The following is a 19,183-nucleotide window of genomic DNA, read 5'->3' on the forward strand; positions in this document are numbered from 1 at the left end:
TTGTATATCCTTCTCTACTTTGCTGATACCTAAATGACAAAAGTTGCTCATGTTTTTCCCTCTTAGTTGTTGAATTTATCTTATACCAGTAGCACTGATGATGGGGAAAAAAACCTCATAATGTGAAAGGCAACTACTGTGTGTGAAGGAGATGTAAATTTAGTGAAGTTGTATTTATAGATATATTTTTTACTACCCTATTTACAGATATATTTTTACTACTCTGTAACAAAAGTCTTGTTACAGACTGGTCTGGGTTCAGTACATGCAATAGAAGCATCCATCTGAGGTGCTTAAGTTGAAAACATGCATGCTTACGTTTCTTTGATAGTCAATGGGCAGGGGAATAGATATCTAATCAGAACTGCTGATCCGAGTGTGACCCTTTCCCCTCCACAGTCAGTTTTAAGAAAGCTTGAGGTGTCCCTTCCAGCTTGGGTGCTTCAACAAGAGCTCATGTGAGGTGGTATGAATCTTTTGTGTAGTAAAAATACTTGTATTGAGTAATGCAAGGCTTCACTTGTCAGAAAACTTGTTGCTGACAGTCTTTTTTTTTACCCAACTTTGTAAAAAATATTTTTTCGCTTTTATTCCCAGTGCCTTCCTATATCATGCTTGATTTGTACATTTATAAGATTAATAGCATGATGGATAAAATAATTGGCGTAATTTCAGTGAAATACTGTGTGTATATACGTGAGAGAGAGATCAGACAGGCAGGCAAACTGTATCCATAAAGGAACTTATTCAGGTAGGTAATCACTACCCTTCTGGTAGCAGTGCAAGGTACAGCACATTTCAGGTTAAAGCCCTACAGGTATTTGTTGGGGAAGCAGAGAACATTGCATTCTCCAGATCTTCGGAGGGAAAATTAGCATTCTTTTTTTGTGGGATGCTAACAGTTAGATTAGCCAACGTTTTTCCTTTAGTTTTGTTGCGGGTGCTCTTTTCTTGATCTGTTTGCATTATAATATATGTTTTCCCCTTTCATTTCAACAAATATGCCTCCAGGTCATGTCCTCATTTTCCAATGTGTCCTGTTGTTGCCAGTTAAATCGATGGTGATGTAGGGCAACCTAGAAATCCCTTCTCTGCCCTCTGCAGTGTCCTTATGAATGCTTCCTTCCCCCTGCCCACACACATTTAACTACATTGAACAGTTGCTCTAGTACCTTGATGCTGACAGTATTTTTTTTGGTCGGCAGATGAACCAGGCCAGCCACAGATCAATATCATTGTTTGAAAAATGTAGAATGCGATAGACGGGAGCGTTAGTGGCAGCTTTCTGGGAAGTGACAGAGAAGAGTGCCCGAAGCTATGGCTTACCTCCCCATTTGCACTGTTTTGTACATCTGGGTGGAGGTATGTACCATAGAATATGATGAAGGCCTGACTGCTCCACCCGCTGACAAAAGGAGGACAATTTGGGAATGGAACCCCATCAGCAGAGGTTTTCTGGCTGAATTGTTCTGTTATGCCCAAGTGGAGTTGGCTGTCTCTTCCAGCTGTGCTAGCAAAAATCACAGCTTGGTTTGTTGGTATGTGGAGTTTTCCACGATGTTCATCTGGCTGAACATTGCACTACTGGGTATGGCTGGGGGAGGCCAGAAGGATTCTTCTCCTGCTGAAGGCAAGCCCGTAGTCTACTGCCTGTTGTGTCTATCAGCTGCTCAGACAGGGATTTGGGGGGATTAAGACCGTATCTTGTTTAAACACAGCAAGGCAGAAGAGAATTATTGTTTAACTGAAGTTTTGGGTGTTACCAAGATCTTTCATTCCCAGGTTCATTCAAAACAGATGGCTGGAGCAGACAGTATTGCCCACAAGAAGCAGTATGGATTCAATTCAAGCTCAGAGTGGACGCACCTGCAGTTTGTATTCAGCATAGCTCTAGTGGTTCTGTTCTGTTCATCACTCTGGTTCTTGTTGAGAAATTATTTTGTTCTGTTGAGGAAATACTGGGGAGGTTGCTTTAGAAAGCATCAGGTAGGTGGGGAACTTTTAACTGTGGTACTTTGGTATGTAATTTAAGGAGCATGTTTGTAATGTTTTACATGTTTGTGATTAAATGGTGAGTTTAAGAGAAGAAAAACTTGACAATTTGGACTCCCTTTAGCATGGCAGTTATGTTTATATATAGCAGAACAATTCCCTCCCCCCCCCCCCCCCCCCCCCCCGCTTCAGTGGTTCTCAGTCTTGAAAGCAGCAGTGTTTATCAAGCTATATGCCAATTAGTCTACTAGACTGTTATACTGGAGTTATTTACTCCTACTGAAACCCACTTATAGAGTACTTCTCCAATGGTTGAGAGGTCTTATGATTTCTGCACTAGCCTGGTCATGGCCAATTTTATATCCTTTTATTCTTGTGCCAATGTTGACTTTTAGGGTAAAAAATGTCCCCCTCTCTCTTGTGCTTACCTTTCATGTATTTGTAGGATACAGTAGAGTCATTTTACAGTTCTTTTGCTTCAGTCAAACTCTTCGCTGTTCCTGTTTTGGCCTAATAGTTAGTTTTTGTGCTTGTTCCAATTTTAATTTTTTTTCCCTTTTCCCCACTTGATCACAATGGCACCCTTTTTTTTCCAGTGGGACATGTGCTAGTGCCTTCTGCAGTGGTATTATTGCTCTTTTCACAGCTGAAAGTGTTTTATTTGAGACAGAAAAACTGTAGGATCTTCCTTGCTTTTTTTCCCTTGTGGCACTCTGTTTTTGATTTATGATGTCAGTAATAATGCATGTGCTATTACTCGTCTCTCATTGTCAACAGATGTTTTTTTCCACAGCTTATATGAATTCATAACACCTTTTTGCTGACCTTTATTTGCACATTCTTGTCCTTGTTATTTTTTATATCATCATGTCTCTCTTACTCCAATCTTTTCACTATGTTACTCTGTTGTTCCTTGCATATTGACATGGGACAGTATCTCTGTTTAGGATTCTTAAAAAATACCAGCTTTTTATTTTTCTCCAATGATGTTAATAAAGATCTTACATTAGATGTAGCCTACAAGCATTATTCAAGGATCAGTCTAACAACTGTCCTTCAGCCTGGTACTTCTTAGCCTTTTGTCTTTTAAATATTTTTTTTTTTTTTTTTTTTACCCACATGTATTGCCTGGTTGTTTATAAATGACTAAAAATAAGAACAGAGTTTTGCATGATGAAATAGTCACCAAAGTAGTAAGACTGCACTGAACTAACTGGCTTTATCTGCAAGGACACAAGGTACAATGCAAAAGCCACTTTTGTCAGTAGCTTAGCAACTGCTGGTTAAGACAAATACCTGTTATCTCAACATGCAGACATTTAACATTTCTGTTTTGAGCTCTCTATGGTTTTCAGTTCATAGACTTGCATGTGTCAGCCATAGACTGGCAGGTACTGTTGTGTAAGAGATTAGGCATAGTAAGAGACATGAATATTTGAACTGAATAACAACATAGTTACATATCAAACTCTTGTATATCCTTCTCTTTTGAGATTAATGTTATAACAGTCTTTCAAGTCCCATCATACAGACTTCCAGGTTTGAAGGCAAGGGCCGCTTGAGAAATGCAGAATGCTGTACTACCTTTACAGTGTTTCTGTTTAGACTGCTTGCTTTAATTGCAGTTAAGCATGTATTTATTTCATTCTTGTGGCTGAATTTATTTTAATACCCTGATGGCTATTGCCAGGGAGCCTCTGAATGCAGAACTGGCTAGGCAGCTGTGTCTTTTAAGACCTGCTTCTCCAAAGGGGAGTGGAACTTCTTTTCACATGAAGCATTGTATTCAGCTCTGCAGGTAAAAGTCACCGCTAGACCTGACTTGAGCTGAATTTGCAGCCTGTGATGAAAAGCATGTCCTTTCATAGACAAGACTTGAGCACCACAGACATGTGCCTTTGGTGTGGAAAGCTCCTTGCTATGCATAACGTGCATGACCTCATGCTTGCACAGTAGGTTTTGATAACCAAGCTTTTTTATAGCACCACCCACCCAGAAAATTCCAGCGAATTGATCAGTTCTAGGCTGTTTGCTTATCTTCCTCTGGCAGCACCCAACTACAGGGCCATGAGCTGGCAGAGTTCTTGCTTATCCTTGGAGAGTTCCTTTGTGATCACGTGTGAAGCCATAGCAGTGCCCACCTCTGGAGCACATCACATCTGCTGCTAGGAGAGAGGAATGTTTGCCTGGTAGGCTGAACAATTAGTTTTGAAATATGGGACTCCAATATGCTTAACTGTTAACCAGTAGCCATGATGAAAGCGTTAATGTTTGAACATCATAGGTCAGTTGTACTTACCTAGGAATTAAGCATACAGTGTCCTGTTAAGCTCAAGGCGGAACGTAGGAGCCATCGTGTGCCTGTATTTAGAAACCATGATAAGCCTGAAATGCTTATTACTTACAAATCTGAACTGCTAGGGGACTTGGGAGACTTCAGCAAGCAGGACATGAGTAACTGACATTTTTCTTCTTTAAAATTATGTATATAGTTATACTTTTGGAATAATTTATTTCCTGTATGTATTGTAAGCCCACCCCTTGTCCCCAAATCACAAGCCTCATCAATAAAAGAACAAGCTCAGTATTTAGTAGGTGTACTTTAGGTAGCTGGGTAGAAAACTTACGTTTTTTTCTAGACAGAAATGTCCTGTATATGACAAGAATATACATGTTGTCAGCCTTACTTTTGTGAGGAAACATGCTAGGTGTCAGCTATGCAGCAAAAGGACCCATAGTGTTTAAAAATGCTGAAGAATATTGTGTTCCTTGATATGGCTGTATTTACACTGGAAGCAGGACCTAAGTGATTTATTCCACCCAAAAAAGTCAAGTATGCCTCTTTCCTTCTAGCAAGCAAGCCTTGTATTAGTATGATTTCATTATGTTGAACTTGAGGTATCTTCAGTAGGCCCTCTGTGCTACTCTGGATGGGATTGCAGCCTTCGGGTATCTGTGCAAGTAGTGGTATTTGCCTGTTTATCTCCCCAGTAAATCAGAGTTTCATCCCTTCCAAAAGTCACCAGCAAAATAAACTTTTCGAAAGAAATCTTAGTTCATTTAGGACTGATCAAAGGTAGAATTTCCTGGCTGTGTACAAAGGAGGAAGGTAGACAGAGTGATAGAAGCACAGAAGTGTGGGTTTGGGGGAAGAGGGTTTTTTTGTTGTTTTTTGTTTTTGGTTTGGTTTTTTTTTCCTGTGTAAAAACCAATTAGTGGCCAAGCCTTAGCGTGCAGTACCATGCTTGCTTAGTTTGTCCTTTGTTTTATTGGAATAGTCATGTTGGAGGGATGTTCTTTTTTTGGTAGGGTTTTTTGTTTGTTTTTTAAAATTTTTAGCTAATGGCTCTAGTCATAAAAGCACTAATGTGTATGTGTGGTATTGCAACTATAGTTTTGGCAGAGCTGTCTTCATGTTAAAGGGATTGTGCTATTCTAACTGTGGAATTAAAACATAGGCATAAAGCCAAAGTGGTTTATTTCATTCCTCATAGCATTTTTTTTTTACCTTCTAATGGCCAGCTAGGGCTCTGCATGTTCACTTACAATTTTAATAAAGCAACCTTCCTGAATATATCACTTTGACAGCAAGAAGCATAATATAATTGCTGACAAATGTATAATGGGGTTATGGTACTCAATGCAGATCCTAATACACAGTTTTGTATTTTAACTTGTAAGTTGCCATAAGCTATACTCATATGCTTGAAGTAATCTCTGTGTTAAATACCAAGACTCCTAAAACTGGAAATGTAACTGGATTTGCTGTACAAGAAACCGGCTGAGGAAACAGTGGTATTTCCTCCCATTCCCTCTGCAGCAGACTCGTTTGGCTAGAGCTCATCTTTGTGAAAGGTCCCAGACTTGGTCTGAATGAGAGACCCTACCACCACTCCTAATAGTGTATTCAAACTATAAATCACTCTTATTAAAAATGTTTGCTATACTTTTTATTGGAATTTACCTTGTCATAACTTGTAGCTGTTGCTTCTTTTTAGAGACTTCCTCTTACTATATTGAAAAGCCCATAATGCTTACGGTGTTTTCTCTATGAAGTGATCAAGTTTGTTTTTCATTTTCCTTGTATAAATTTTACAAGTAGAGAAGTTCCTTACAGAGCTTGATTTTTTTTTTTTTTTTTTGGTAAGTATTGTTTGTAACCTTTTTTTTCCCACATCCTTTCTAGTTCTTCAACTTTCTGCCTTAAATGTGAATATCGGAGCTTGATAAGTTTTCTAACCTCAGTTTTGCTAATGTCATATACAGAGATGACATATTCTCTCCTTGAGTAGTGAATATATCTATGGATTACTTTGGCTTTTCCTGAGCTAAGATGTGCTTACTCTGGATTCATCATATTTGGAACTTAAGATACTACAGCATTGTTTATTTGAAATTGCTCAACTGTATTATCAAGGTTTTTTTCTAATATGGCATAATATAAAGAAGCACTGACAGCAGGCTTTGATATTGTTTCAAAATAATGTACTGCATATCCAGCATATATTATTTGTGGAAGGAGATGTGCTTTGGTAGTAAAGGAAATTATATGAAGAAAATGATGTGCAGAGCACAGTGGTAACTTTTGTCTACATAATAGTATAAGAAGTGACTGTTCAGTTTGAGATGCTTAAGAAATACAACCGTACTTGTTTTGTGTGTTTTATATTCAGAAGATTTGCATGCTTTACTAAGCTTTCAATTAATGGCTAGTGGAGCATTCTCATTTGGTCCTCTTACAGTTTTAAAGCCTGTTGCTTCAAGGTTAAAATTAATTCTCGTTAGCTTCTTCAAGCTTGAAGTAAGAGGATTGTGGCTTTCATTCCCCTTGGCTTCAGACTGAAGGTTTGGATTGGTTTCCCTCTCCAAACAGCAGGCTAGAACTGTATGTGTCTGTCCAGCTCTCTTTTTAAGCCTCCTACTTCTGTTCCAGTCTTTTAAGTAATATGCTTGGTAGTTCCCATGGCGTGACTGTAGTGTTCTTGTAAAGAGGTGAAGAAACTGCAACGCTGGTGGTTTTAAGTGAGAGAATATAAATGCTGTGGTTTGTGCTGAGTTGTTAAGAATAATCTTGTCAGTGCAGTGAACTGATAAAATAGCTATTCTTCCTAATCCTGTAGAGGACTTTAAAAAGCCACAGATCCAGGAATCCTTATTCAGCTCAAGTCATCAGTCATTAAGACTCACTGTACAATTGTAAACTAATTTAAAAAAAATAAAATAACGTTTGTTTCCTCTACAGGCATGACAAGCAGTTGTGGTAATCTTCAGTGCTTGTTCATTAATTTCCTCTCCATTTGAGGAAACTGGTGTTAAAAGTCTGTCAAAGGGTTTTGTGAATTAAAAGCCTTGGCTCCTGGGACCATCATCATCAACCCAGTAAGCTGCAGCCTTCCCCAAAGCATGGAACTTCTTTAGACTGGCACAATTCATAGAGTGCAATGACTGGAGTCAGGCCAGGCCATTTAGAAACAGCCAAGTGGTGAATAACTCATGTCTGTTGGTGTCTATCAGCTCACTGAAACTACGGGAAAAAAAACCCCTATCCACAAAAGGAACAATTCCAATGGTAGTGGATACGAAAAGGGGGAAGAGGGAAGAAAGCTGTCCAATGGAATTTTTCTCAGTTATATTTAACCTGTATGAGAGCACTTTGGTAGCTGTAACTTTAGTCTGGACTAGGTTTTAATGATGCAAACATCTCTACTGAGCAGTACATTAAATAAATAAACTAGCCAGTTTCATTCTCCTTAACTAGAATTTCTGGAAGTTGTGTTTCTGCTTTCTAACATGCTGTGCACTTCAGTTTGTTTCTCTGAATTTACACAGTGAATCTTTGTTTCTTTGTATTTCATCTCTGCCTTCTATAATGTCTAGAAGGATATAATGTTTGCCTTTCTTTCTGTTTTCTTTATAATTAGGAAGCATCCTTCAATTTCCAAATGGTAGCTACTACATCTGCTCAGAATCCCACTGTGCTGTGTGAAAGAGCCCTTTGGTTTCCTATTTGCTTTCTGCTCCACAAGATCCACTTTCCAAGTTTGGGTTCAGAAGCAGAAGATAAATACAGGCAGATGGGGTTATGTAGAAACACTCAAATACTGCCTTTTTGTGCTTGCTGAAAAGTTGTTAATGGTAAATCATTTTTCAAAAATCTATTATTCTAAATTTTGGGTAATCTCAGTATCACAACAAACAAGCATCCATAAAATCCTTGCACATTCTTCCCCTCCCCCCGCCCCCCTCTTCCCCCTGGTTTTTTATTTCAAGGTGGTTCTTCCACCCAAAGGAAATGGGCCTTGGTTATGGCTTTTTTTCTTTTTTTTAAAGCTGATTGTTCAATTGTGAACAATATGGCTACTGCCGGTTCTGGTGTGAGTTTAGTACCTCAGGACAGACGTTCCGGTTCAGTGAAGGAAAAATAAAATGTGGCTTGAGCCTCTTTTGGGTTTGTAGTTGATTCCCCCTGCCCAGTTCCCTGGAGGATTAGGAATTTAGGTGTTAAAAATAACATAGAGTTCAGCTTGCTGCTTAACATATATCTGAGGATATCACTTTGGCCAGGACACCTGCAGGGGGTTACTTTGGCCTGATATTGCCAAAAGAATTGGCAGTACTCTTAGCTTTCCTCCTTTTCCTGTTTTGACTTTCTGATTTCCTCTCAAACATAGGTTGTCCAACTTTTTATGCCAGGCTCATGATGTAGATTCTTAGAAGACCTATTGCACCTTTTTGGACTATCCCGTGGTAGAAATAAAATAGCAGAACATTGCCCTGCATTCTTGGACAAAACAGGCTGACAGTTGCCAACAGAGGGAATGAGTCAATAGTTTGTGTAGGGATAGCATAAATGGTATTTAGATGCTCTGAAGGTGAGAAAGGACTGTCTGACCTCTGTGTAACTGAAGTGATGAAATTCATTCCATGTGTTGCATGAAGTTCATAAACTTGACCATGACAGCATATCTTTTTGGGAAGGAAAGCTTTGTTCTGCCAAGATTGTTTAAAATAACCCCTGTGCTCAGTAACATGCAAACAGAGAAGTTCTGTAGTGAAGGATTACAGAAGAGGATTTTTTCCCACAAAGGCATATGGTGGAATCTGTTTCTGTTATGACTTGAGATGTAGAACTGAATGGTTTTCATGAGGTTGGCCAGTTCTGTTCATGGCAACCTCTGCTTTTGCCTGCCAGCATTGAGGCCTGCTCTGTTTGTCTCTTCTGGATTCCAGTGAAGTCCAGTAGCAAATGGTAATGTGCATCTACAGCAAGGAGACATTTTTTAATCTCGCATGTTGGTTTAAAAATGAACCATTTTTGCCTGTTTGGGGGGGGGGGAGAGAGAACATTAATTCCCCACCCTGGCTCTCATGGACATTATAAATGTGTTCTTGTCAATAAAATACTTTATGTGGCTTATGACTGGGAAAAGTTAAACCAGCTAATTTTTAATTTTTCAGTTTGGTTAAATAAACTGGATCACCAAGACAAATCACTTAGTTTGTCCCAGGCTGGGTTTTATAGGCTTTCGAAATAATAGTTAGAAATGCTGGAAGATAAGTAGCAGAGCTGAGGTCTTGTCTTGGGTATTTCTGTAACACTAAGAATTTGTATCATCGTGTCAGTTCCTGTAGGAGTATTTATATTTAACCTGACATATGCACAGCAGACTTGAAGGATTCTTTTTTAACTTCTGCAGCTCTGACTTGTAGAGGTAACTTAAGGCTATAAGAGTACTGCTTCTTAAACTTTTATTTTTGGAACCTCTTAATCTATTTGTTACGGAGAACAAGGTCACGCAGTCCCTACAAGCTTTATCCTTATTTCCTGCAAATCTCATTACTGCTCTGGAGCACAAGCAGCGAGTTATGTCTCGGTTCTGGATGTGCTGGTAGGATTCAGGGAGGAGCTAATTATTGTGATGGAGAGACAGTGAAATGTCACTTAAGGAATATCTCTTTGCCAGATACTGAGCTAGAACAGGTTTCAAGCTCAGTGACAACATGCCACAGTCAGTGCAGTGTTAGTAAGAAAAAGCCTTTTGAACAAGGAAGAAAGTCCCTTCATCTAGTCACCTGTTTGTACAGAAGCAATAAAATACCTGGCAGCTGGTGAAGCTGGCTTTTCCTTTTTGCTGCTTGACTCCAAGAGGAAGAGAAGCTGACGATTCCGGCAGAGCCATGGAGCTGCACTGCTGTTTGGAGTCAGGACCCTGCTGAGGAAGGGGAAACTTCCACGTGGGGTGCTGCCTGCGTTGCCCTCTGCTACTCTCTTGGGCACTCCTAAACATAGCAAGACATCCAAAACTCAGAGGCAGGCACCAGGAACAACAGACTAGGCAAAGCAGGTGCATGTGGGTAAGCAACAGGCAAAGGAAGGCTGAGAGGAAAGTACGGAAAGCCTAGGACCAGTTTAGCACACATCTTGGGAACATGGCACTTTGTATTAGGAAACTTATTTTTCATCTAGACATTTTTCTGGAATTTAATAATAATAATTTAATAATAGACTATAATAATAATTTATAAGGCAATATTTCATTTGTTGCTTTCCAGAAGATGATGATGAAAAGTAATGTAGTATTTGATCACCTAAATGTTACCGTTATCAGTTCCATGTGACAATTTGATGAATAAAAGGAAGCAATCTGGCTTTGTGGTTTTTCAGGGGGATGCTATACTATGAGGACGTTCCTATAAACCAACCTAGATCAACAGATACACAATATAATTAGCCTACATTTGATTACTTTTTAAATTATTATTAGTAAGTGGCAGATTGGGAGCAGTTACTGACTCACGTCTGTTCTGTATTTTGCTAGATTATTGAGAGGGAAAATAATTAATATGCTAATTAAATGTGGATCATGCAAATCTAGAAATTTTATGTAATGAGTAAGATAAGACATGAAGGAACATAAAGCTAATGTATTTTGATGATGGGTGAGTAAAAATAATTTGCTGCACAGTATCTTGTGGAAAAACAGCTTTGTGCTGTGGGGGAGGGCTAGGCTTGTGTAGACTTGTTTGTAAACACCGATACCTTGACTTTAGGAGAGATTCTGGGCAGAGCGGCCAATTATAAACGATTAGGAAAATAGGGCACACAGTGAAATGTTTGCAGCAAGGGAGGGCTGCAGGATTTTTGCTGAGGAGACATTTCCAGAAGACTTGGGGGCTGGGCATCCTCAGCAAGGAACAGAACAGAAGAGCCGCCGTAGGTTAAATGTTACCAAGCACTTAGGCACGGAACCAAGTACAAGATCATTTTCACTAGTGAGACCAGATGTGGACCATGAAAAGCGGCTCAGGCATGATGCTGGATCCTCTTCTGACTTGCCCGTGTAGTTCCGGGTATGCCTGCACAGACCTGGTGCGAGTGCCTGGGGCAGAGTGCAGGTGTGGGTGCTGCTGGCTGCACTCCTGAAGGCCTTCCTCCCCGCTGCGGGGGACGCCGCCCTCCGAAAACTGACAGTAGAGCTATCAGGTTAGGTCTGTGCCACCCCCTGGGCTACTGCAATGCTGTTATGTCCCTTGTAAGTCTTCTGTGGGTAAGTCTTACACAAATAGGGGGTCCTGCAGGAAGGAATGTTTCTGGAGACTTGGAAATGTGGCTTTTCTAATTTGAGGCACTAACTTTGTATATGTACATTTATGTAGAAAAGTATATCTATACAGTAAAATTATATATGAAATTATAAGTTCGTATTAATTATGTGTAATAATTGCAACTAATACCCACACTAACTATAATTAATATATAGTAATTACATATTAAAAAGTCTTGGATGCATATTCTTTTAATGTAACTTCTTTCTGTTGTGAACTGGCAGCTAATACCCTGGAAAAAACCTGCTATTCAGTTATTGGTATTTGCATAAAATCGTTAGTCACTCCTGCTTGTTTTGCAGTGACGCTGGGCTGAACATCGCAGTGCTGTGTGCCAGGGCGCATGGGGGCTGCTCCTGCTCCAAGAGGAACAGCAGGAGGCTGCCCCAGATAGATGAATAGTTCCTTTTTCCTTTCCGTCCGGCGCTACAATCTAACAAACTTGAATGACATTTTAATTTACACCAAGGCTTCCCAGCTGCTTGCTGCTTCAGTAATTCAAGGAGTGATATACCCAAGTTGCCTGGCTGTTAACTTTTTACTTGCCAGCTCTCAAAGAGCTGGGTGGGTGTCCGGTTGTGTTCTCACTGAGATCCTGACATTTACTTTGCTGTACAAATTAAAAATAGCAGCTGCTGTTGATTCCAGCATATCAGATGATTGCAGTAGAGCAGGGAGCATGTGGGCTGCTGTCCTTCCTCCTGAGGACACTTGCCAGTGGCAACTTGAAGAAGTTTTAAGTACCCACGTGTCTCAGGAGCACAAAAAAGAAAAAAAAAAAAAGTTTGTGGATGTATGAGAAGAGGAGGAAGGGCAGGAAAGGGAAGGAGGTTTAGTCTGTTATCTGAAATGTGATTTGGTTTTCACTTACACTAAAGTAATTGTACTGTTTACATTGTAAGAAAGGTTTACTCTGCCAGTTAATGTTACTTTACCTGCATTACAGCTCACAAATGAGCACGACGCTAACACAAAATATGCAGAGAGGTTTTTGTGTTGGCTTTGGAGGTCATGGTGTGGCTCTGGGTTTAGTACGCTTTTTCATGGGAACTACTTGTGCTTTCGCTCTGAGGTTTCCCTACGAGCAACTGAAAGGCAAATGGTTAAAGAAATGTATATAGTGGCAGTGACTTTTACGTCTGTAGAGGAGTTTTACCTGTCATTCTTCAATGGGAGCAAAGAAAAAAGGTCACAGACAAAAAGCTGGATTCTAAAGGTTGAATGTGATGCTTCTTATTACCATACTGTAGATGTTCTGCAGTTTGACAGGGCAAATGTAGAGCAAATAGCTCCTGGGGTGGGAATTCTGTTCAAGAAAACCATTGACACAGGGAAAACTGAAATATTCAACTGTTCTTGTGATTTCGTTAGAGAAATTAAAGTGGTTATAAATGTACTGCATACTTTGGACATCTTCTTAAACTTGTTTGTGGCACTGGGAGGTTTAAAAAACTTATTTCAGACAAATGGGCTTTGCTCTTTCAGCTTCGTTTATCCCCATGTGAATCCTTGGCCTGTGCCGTGTATGTCTAGGAACCTTGGCAGAAACCAACAAAGTTTGAGAAATCTGAACTGTAGCTTTCCAGAATCAGTGAAGGAAAGAAACACAGAGAAAGGTGCTTGTGTCACCAGTTATTTCTTTCAGTAAATAATAACATAGGTCTTGCCAGCAAAGCGCTAGTGAGTGACCAAGGATTGCTTCCCAGGGCTGGAGCAATCAAATCCAGCTTAAATGATTCTGTTGACATCTAAACCAAAAACATGAATTCCTTAAATATCTGTGTAATTCTTGTCCTTTGCTGAACCATCTCAACTCTTAAGAACTAAAATAGTATTTTTCTTCCCTTAAGTATACCCGTAACTGCTTGTTTATAGAACTGAGATTATTGTCATTAAGCCTGCACCTTGGTAATGACAATGCTTACTCTATCAAACAGGCTGCGGAGTGACAGTTGGGTTGTGCTTCATTGTTCTTTACGTTGGATTTAACAGTTTAGTGCAGTGGGCAACAGTGCAGGTGTGGGTCTAATTTCAACCCCTGTCTTGCCAGTAAGTAGGAAGAGATGTCGCTTAAGTGATCTGTCATTCACTTCCTTTCGGCATTATTCTGTGAAAAGTGGGATTTCCTTGGCTCAGAGAAATACAGAGGAAGAACTTCTAACTGAATGGCTATGTCACACCCTAGAAGAGTTATCAGGCCTCCAGCACCCCTGCATAGCTGACACTCAAAAAGTCACATTTCCAATCTGTGACTGGACCAAGCCTAAAGGCTACAGGTTGGTTGGAGTTCTGGTTGTTTTGTTGAGTTTTTGTCACCTGTGTGGGTGTTGTGTGGACTGGGAGGCGTGCAGCCCCCACATGTGGGAAGGAGGTGGTGGTTAGATTGAACTGTTAATTAGTAAGACTTTTGTAGTTGAAGCTAGCTGTTAAAATCTGCCTAGGTGATCTTTTATTGGGAAGGAAGAATGACCTGCCAAAAAACATCAGAGAGAAAGAAGATGCTTTGGTAGGCTTGAATGAGGTGTTTGTGTAGAGGGATTAGCCTTGGCTGAAAGGGAAGTGCTGTATGGCCACAGTGCAGACGTCTGGTTGCACGGTTTAATTTACTTCGAGTTGAGATATGTAGGCTCAGCATACCTTTATACACTCCCCTGCACAGGACATTCTGTTCAATTTTGTGGCGAGATCGCATCCACAGATTCCTGAATTCCGGTTTCTTCTCTCCAAGATTATTACAGTCCTGCAATGTTGGGCCTGAAAACTGATCAGGAAGTCCTTGGAGAACTTGTGAAAATGAAAGTTCCAGCTGTGGCAGAGCTGATGGAAAGACATGGAGTCATGTGGACCCTAGTGGTGTCACGCTGGTTTATATGCTTGTTCATTGACATTCTTCCAGTAGAGGTAATGGGTAACAAAGTTCTCTTACTTATACAATCGTCGTAATTATTTCATTTGTACTGCTTTAATTACCTCCTGGAAATCAAGAAGCTGTAATCTGAATTCTCTCCTTTCCTGCAGACTGTGCTCAGAATATGGGATTGTTTATTCTATGAAGGGTCAAAGATCATCTTCCGCGTGGCCTTAACATTAATCAAGCAACACCAAGCTTTTATTTTGGAAGCCACGAATTTTCCTGACATATGCGACAAATTTAAGCAGATCACCAAAGGCACATTTGTAACAGAGTGTCACAGCTTCATGCAGGTAAATCATCTGCAGCTTTTAATTTTTACAAGTTAAAACCAAGACGGGCTTAGAAATGTTTTGTTCAGTCAAAAAGTTGCATACCGTTGGAAGAAATGCATCTGTCTGAACTTAGCAAAAGGATGAAGAATGTTTTTACATAAGAAACTCAAACCTTTCTAAGAATTTTCAAGAATAATTATTACCTAAATCCATATATAGCAATCCACTCATCTGTTGTACATGGAAAAATTTTTGTTGCCCTTTTTATCAGTTAAAGCAGGAAGGCTGATGAGAAAACAACCTCAGTGCATTCTTTCTGTGAACTATATTGATTGCGTTCCTGTGCTTTTTTTTCCAGATTAATTATAATAGAGTACCGTAGAATAAACAAAGTGAATTTTAAACTTGCATTGATAAATCTTCATAGTGCCAGAATATAAAGCATTGTTCAGAACAAAAAGGTAGCACCAGGTTCTTACTTCCATACAAAACCCCATGAAGCTGAGTGCTCAAGTCTTATGACAATTGCTAACTAAGAATTATTCAGAGATTGGATCCCAAATGTGTATAAAACACTTGTTTTACATTTCTGAGTTGCTCTGAATCATGTTAGCTGCAAAAAAACCCTGTTGTAAACCACTTGGCCAACTCCACTATCATTGTTTGCCAAGTGTGCACAAAATTACATCCCAGCAGGTGACTTTTACCCCCAAAAGAGTTTCATGCTCATGTCAGAACTCTGCATAGATCTGTCATAGTTCAATGTTACTAATGTTACATTTCATTTTTGCTCATGTTGAAGGAAAGTAAGCTTAACTTACTAGTGTTTGTGAGTCTTTTAAGCAAGGAAGCAAAAGAAAAATAAATTGCAGGTACAACTTTAATTTAGAAGGAAGATGTTTAAGGGGTTTTCCCATTCCATAAAGAGTTTAGAATAAGAATTTTGTTAAATATTAACTGCCATGAGAACACCACTTCAGAGGCTGATACAAACACTTGTCCTTAAAGGACTCTCCTTAATTACATTTTACAGCAGCTGGTTTTAGAAAATTAACTACTCTTTATTGCAGTTATGCTCAACAAAACAGTTTAACTGCATTGGTTACTGAGGGAGCTTCAAAGGCAATTTAAATAAACAGTTTAGGTTCTTCTGTAACTTTGAAACACATCGTTTTGGGTTTGGATTTGTTTGGGATTTTTTTCAGCAGTACAGATACTAGTACCAGCAGAGGTGATGGCAGTCAAGTATTTTATGCATCCCTCCGCCTGAACAAAAGCATAGGTTTTTGTTTATTGCAATGCAGGTTGCTTTACCAGTATGCTGTTCAGAGCTGGCATGTTTATAATCTCGTCTCCAATGTTGTCAGTTATAGCTACAGAGAAGCAAGGGAGCCACATATCTTAACTGTAGCTTGAAGTGCATAAACTAGCACCTTGCTTTTGTCTGGTCAGAAGTTTTAGATGAAGTAGTGGAAAGAAATGTATTGTTCCTGAGCAACAAGCCAAAGGAAAAAAAAAAAAAAAACAAAACAGATGTGTGATGGCATTGCATCGAATTCTTACATCCATATACACTACTACCCTGAAAAGCATGGTAGAGGAGAACTGCAAAGGTAGCATACTGAGGGATTAAGACTGATTTTTTGCAGTAGGAACATACTGTTTTATGCACGTGTTCCAGGACCTGAACAACCTACGCTAGCACTATATGGGTAATGCTACAGAGCACCAGTGTGTTTCTCAGGATGCCTTATGATGTTCTGCGTATGCCTGTCATCCACCAACACAAATGCCTTCCAAAATAATTTTAACTGGACACTTATATCCAGACTAGCTTTTATATTGTCATTGTGTCACTTACAGCTCTTATCTTTACAGCACAGTAGGCAAAGATGCTACCCTGTTACAAGGAGGTCAAACAGCAGTAAACATTTTCACAGAATGGGTATCAAAGCAGGGATTTCACACTTCAGAGAACTACATGAGAATTCCAGCACGTTGTCCAAATCCAGCATTTTAACTATGAATTTTCTCTTTTTGCCCCCAGAAAATATTCACAGAGCCTGGAAGCTTATCCATGGCAACAATCAACAAACTCAGAGAGACTTGCAGAGAGAAGCTGCTTTCTCAGGGATAACAAACCATATTTAACCAGGTGGTCAGATACTACAGCAATTGACACATTCCTCTATTTGCACTAAAGCACACTTTAAGCTTTCCATGAGTTAACTGACACTTGACCAATTTTTCCTGCCTTTCAAGTAAGTGTTGTTAACACTTTGTACTGTATGTCAGACTTGGTAACTGGAACTGGTGGTTCTGTTGCTGTTTGTGGTTGTGTTTTTTTTTTAAAAAGAGTAAAGTGTTTTCAGAGTAGAACATGATCAGTGTCAGCATGCTCCTTTTAAAGTCACAGGGCATTTTGTAACCTTAAAAGAAAACAGGTGTATAAAATTACATATCCTTCCTACCGTACTAACTGTGACACTGCTGTCATTTGTACAGAATAAATTATTTTAATTTGTCAGAACCTGTCACTTGATGTGAAGAGAGTAAAGTGTATTATCTCTTTCCTGATTGCTGTTAGTAGGCTAGAATACAAGCATCTTTCTTCCTTTTTCCTTGCTGCTGTCACTTAAGGAACTCAATAAATACGGCAAAGTGCAGGGCAAGACAACAATGAGGAAGGCAATCTTCATCTTCACTAGCAGTTACTCTATGCAGTGTAGTAATAGCTCTTCAGGTAAAGCAAGCAGGAAAGGGGCAAGTTCAGGCTACAGAGAGCAGCAGCAAGAATTGCTCTATGACTGCGCTTGGTATTTTATATGCATTTTCAGGATTTTCTAGCTCTAGCACAGCAGGTAGAAGTAATTTGACTCAAATCTGGAAGTAGCATTTCTCACTTTGCTGTAAGGGATGCTGAAAGTAGATGCTGTACTTCCACTTCATGCTGGCATACGAAGCTTGCACTACAGGTGCTATATGTCATACACCACCATCACTAAAAATCTGGGGAGAAACACTTGTAAAGACAGGCACGAACAGACTTCTCCCCTGACAGGGCGAGACAGCGGGCAGTTCCGAAGCTGTACCCTAACGCGAGTCCAAACAGCCTAGCCCTGGGCAGGAGCCAGCAAAGCAGCCGCAGCCTGGCCCTACGCCTCCTCCAGCCCTGCTGGGGCCCGCGGGCTAGGAATTGCTTCCTTGTCCCCACAGCGCCCTCGCGTGGCCAAATACTTCCCCTCACCTTCCGACGGCCGCGGAAGGCAGGGAAGGCAACTGAAAAGAGACCAGCAATTTGTGCTTTTTATTCACCCTGTTGAACGACTACTGGGGAAAGCTTCGCCTTTTAATTCCACACTCCTTGCCAGATTCCACTCAAAGCTATCTTCATTCCTTTTCAAAAAACTTCTTTCAAAAGTCTTTCAAAAGACTTCTTTTTCCCCTCCCCTGCAGCTTTTCTTTCATTCCTCAGCAGGGAAAAAAACCCCACAACTTTTCAGAGGAAGTAGGTGAGCGCTCTTCTCGACAGTAAAGACAGCTACTCCACAGTAGGATTTCAAGCTATCTATCCTTCATGGTACCAGACAGACACCTTTCTCCTCGAGTAGTGAATAAGGACATTAGCAGTAGCATACTTTTGGCACAGCAGCAGGCATTATGAAATACTACGCTGTAACGTTTATGTAATATTATGCTGAAATATTTATTCACCACTGGCAAAATCCAGTTTCCAGGTACCTTCAAGCTAGCTGGGCAGATGATCCAAAGTATGCCAGCCTTGCTGCCATACATTTGGCTCTTGTCAGAAGAATCGTGTCCTGTGCAGTGTTTCAGTGTGCCTTGGTTCCTGCCCTGCACAGCCAGTACCAGTAACACCAAAACATTGCTGCAGGAGGGAATTAGACAAGCTTTAAACACAACTGTTCATTTCCAGCACGTGACAACACACACAGACCTCAACAGACATGTGCCTCCTACTCTGTAGTAAGAATCCAACTTCAACATAAAACACAAAATGTAATTTACATATTCCTTATACTGAGTTATCTTAGCAGCACTTTCAGAAAGTGATGCTTAGCAGGGCAGACCAATAATAAACTGACATTTCTCAGCAAGCAGCAATTTAATGGAAAAATGAACTTCTCCAGATGCCAGGTTACTGATACACAGAAGCTTTTATCTGTTTCCAAGCACAAAGTCCAAAACAAGGGACTTTCTGGAGAAGCATACGCAGTTCAGCCTCACCTTTGTGCCGCAGAGGAAAAACCAAAACCACACTTGGTTAACGTAACTCCACAAAGGATCATTAAAACATCCCAAGTAGAGACAAACCAAGATTTTAGCACTTACCAAACAGCCAAATGTTTTTAGAAGTCATGAGCAATACACTAAGAGA

General features: G+C 40.0%; 1 protein-coding gene across 1 annotated transcript in view; it reads left to right on the top strand.

Moving 5' to 3' along the window:
* Positions 1 to 17,163, top strand: part of GRTP1 (growth hormone regulated TBC protein 1) — a 36,439-nt gene extending 19,276 nt beyond the window's left edge. The window contains exons 6-8 of the mRNA XM_055801150.1: positions 14,327 to 14,499; positions 14,617 to 14,802; positions 16,832 to 17,163. Of these exons, the coding sequence (XP_055657125.1) occupies positions 14,327 to 14,499; positions 14,617 to 14,802; positions 16,832 to 16,921 (449 nt within the window). The 3' untranslated portion in view covers positions 16,922 to 17,163. The remainder of the gene's footprint in view (positions 1 to 14,326; positions 14,500 to 14,616; positions 14,803 to 16,831) is intronic.
* The last annotated feature ends 2,020 nt before the right edge of the window (positions 17,164 to 19,183 follow it).

The sequence above is a fragment of the Falco peregrinus genome, chromosome 4 (assembly GCF_023634155.1).
Source record: "Falco peregrinus isolate bFalPer1 chromosome 4, bFalPer1.pri, whole genome shotgun sequence".
In the NCBI taxonomy this organism is placed as follows: domain Eukaryota; kingdom Metazoa; phylum Chordata; class Aves; order Falconiformes; family Falconidae; genus Falco; species Falco peregrinus.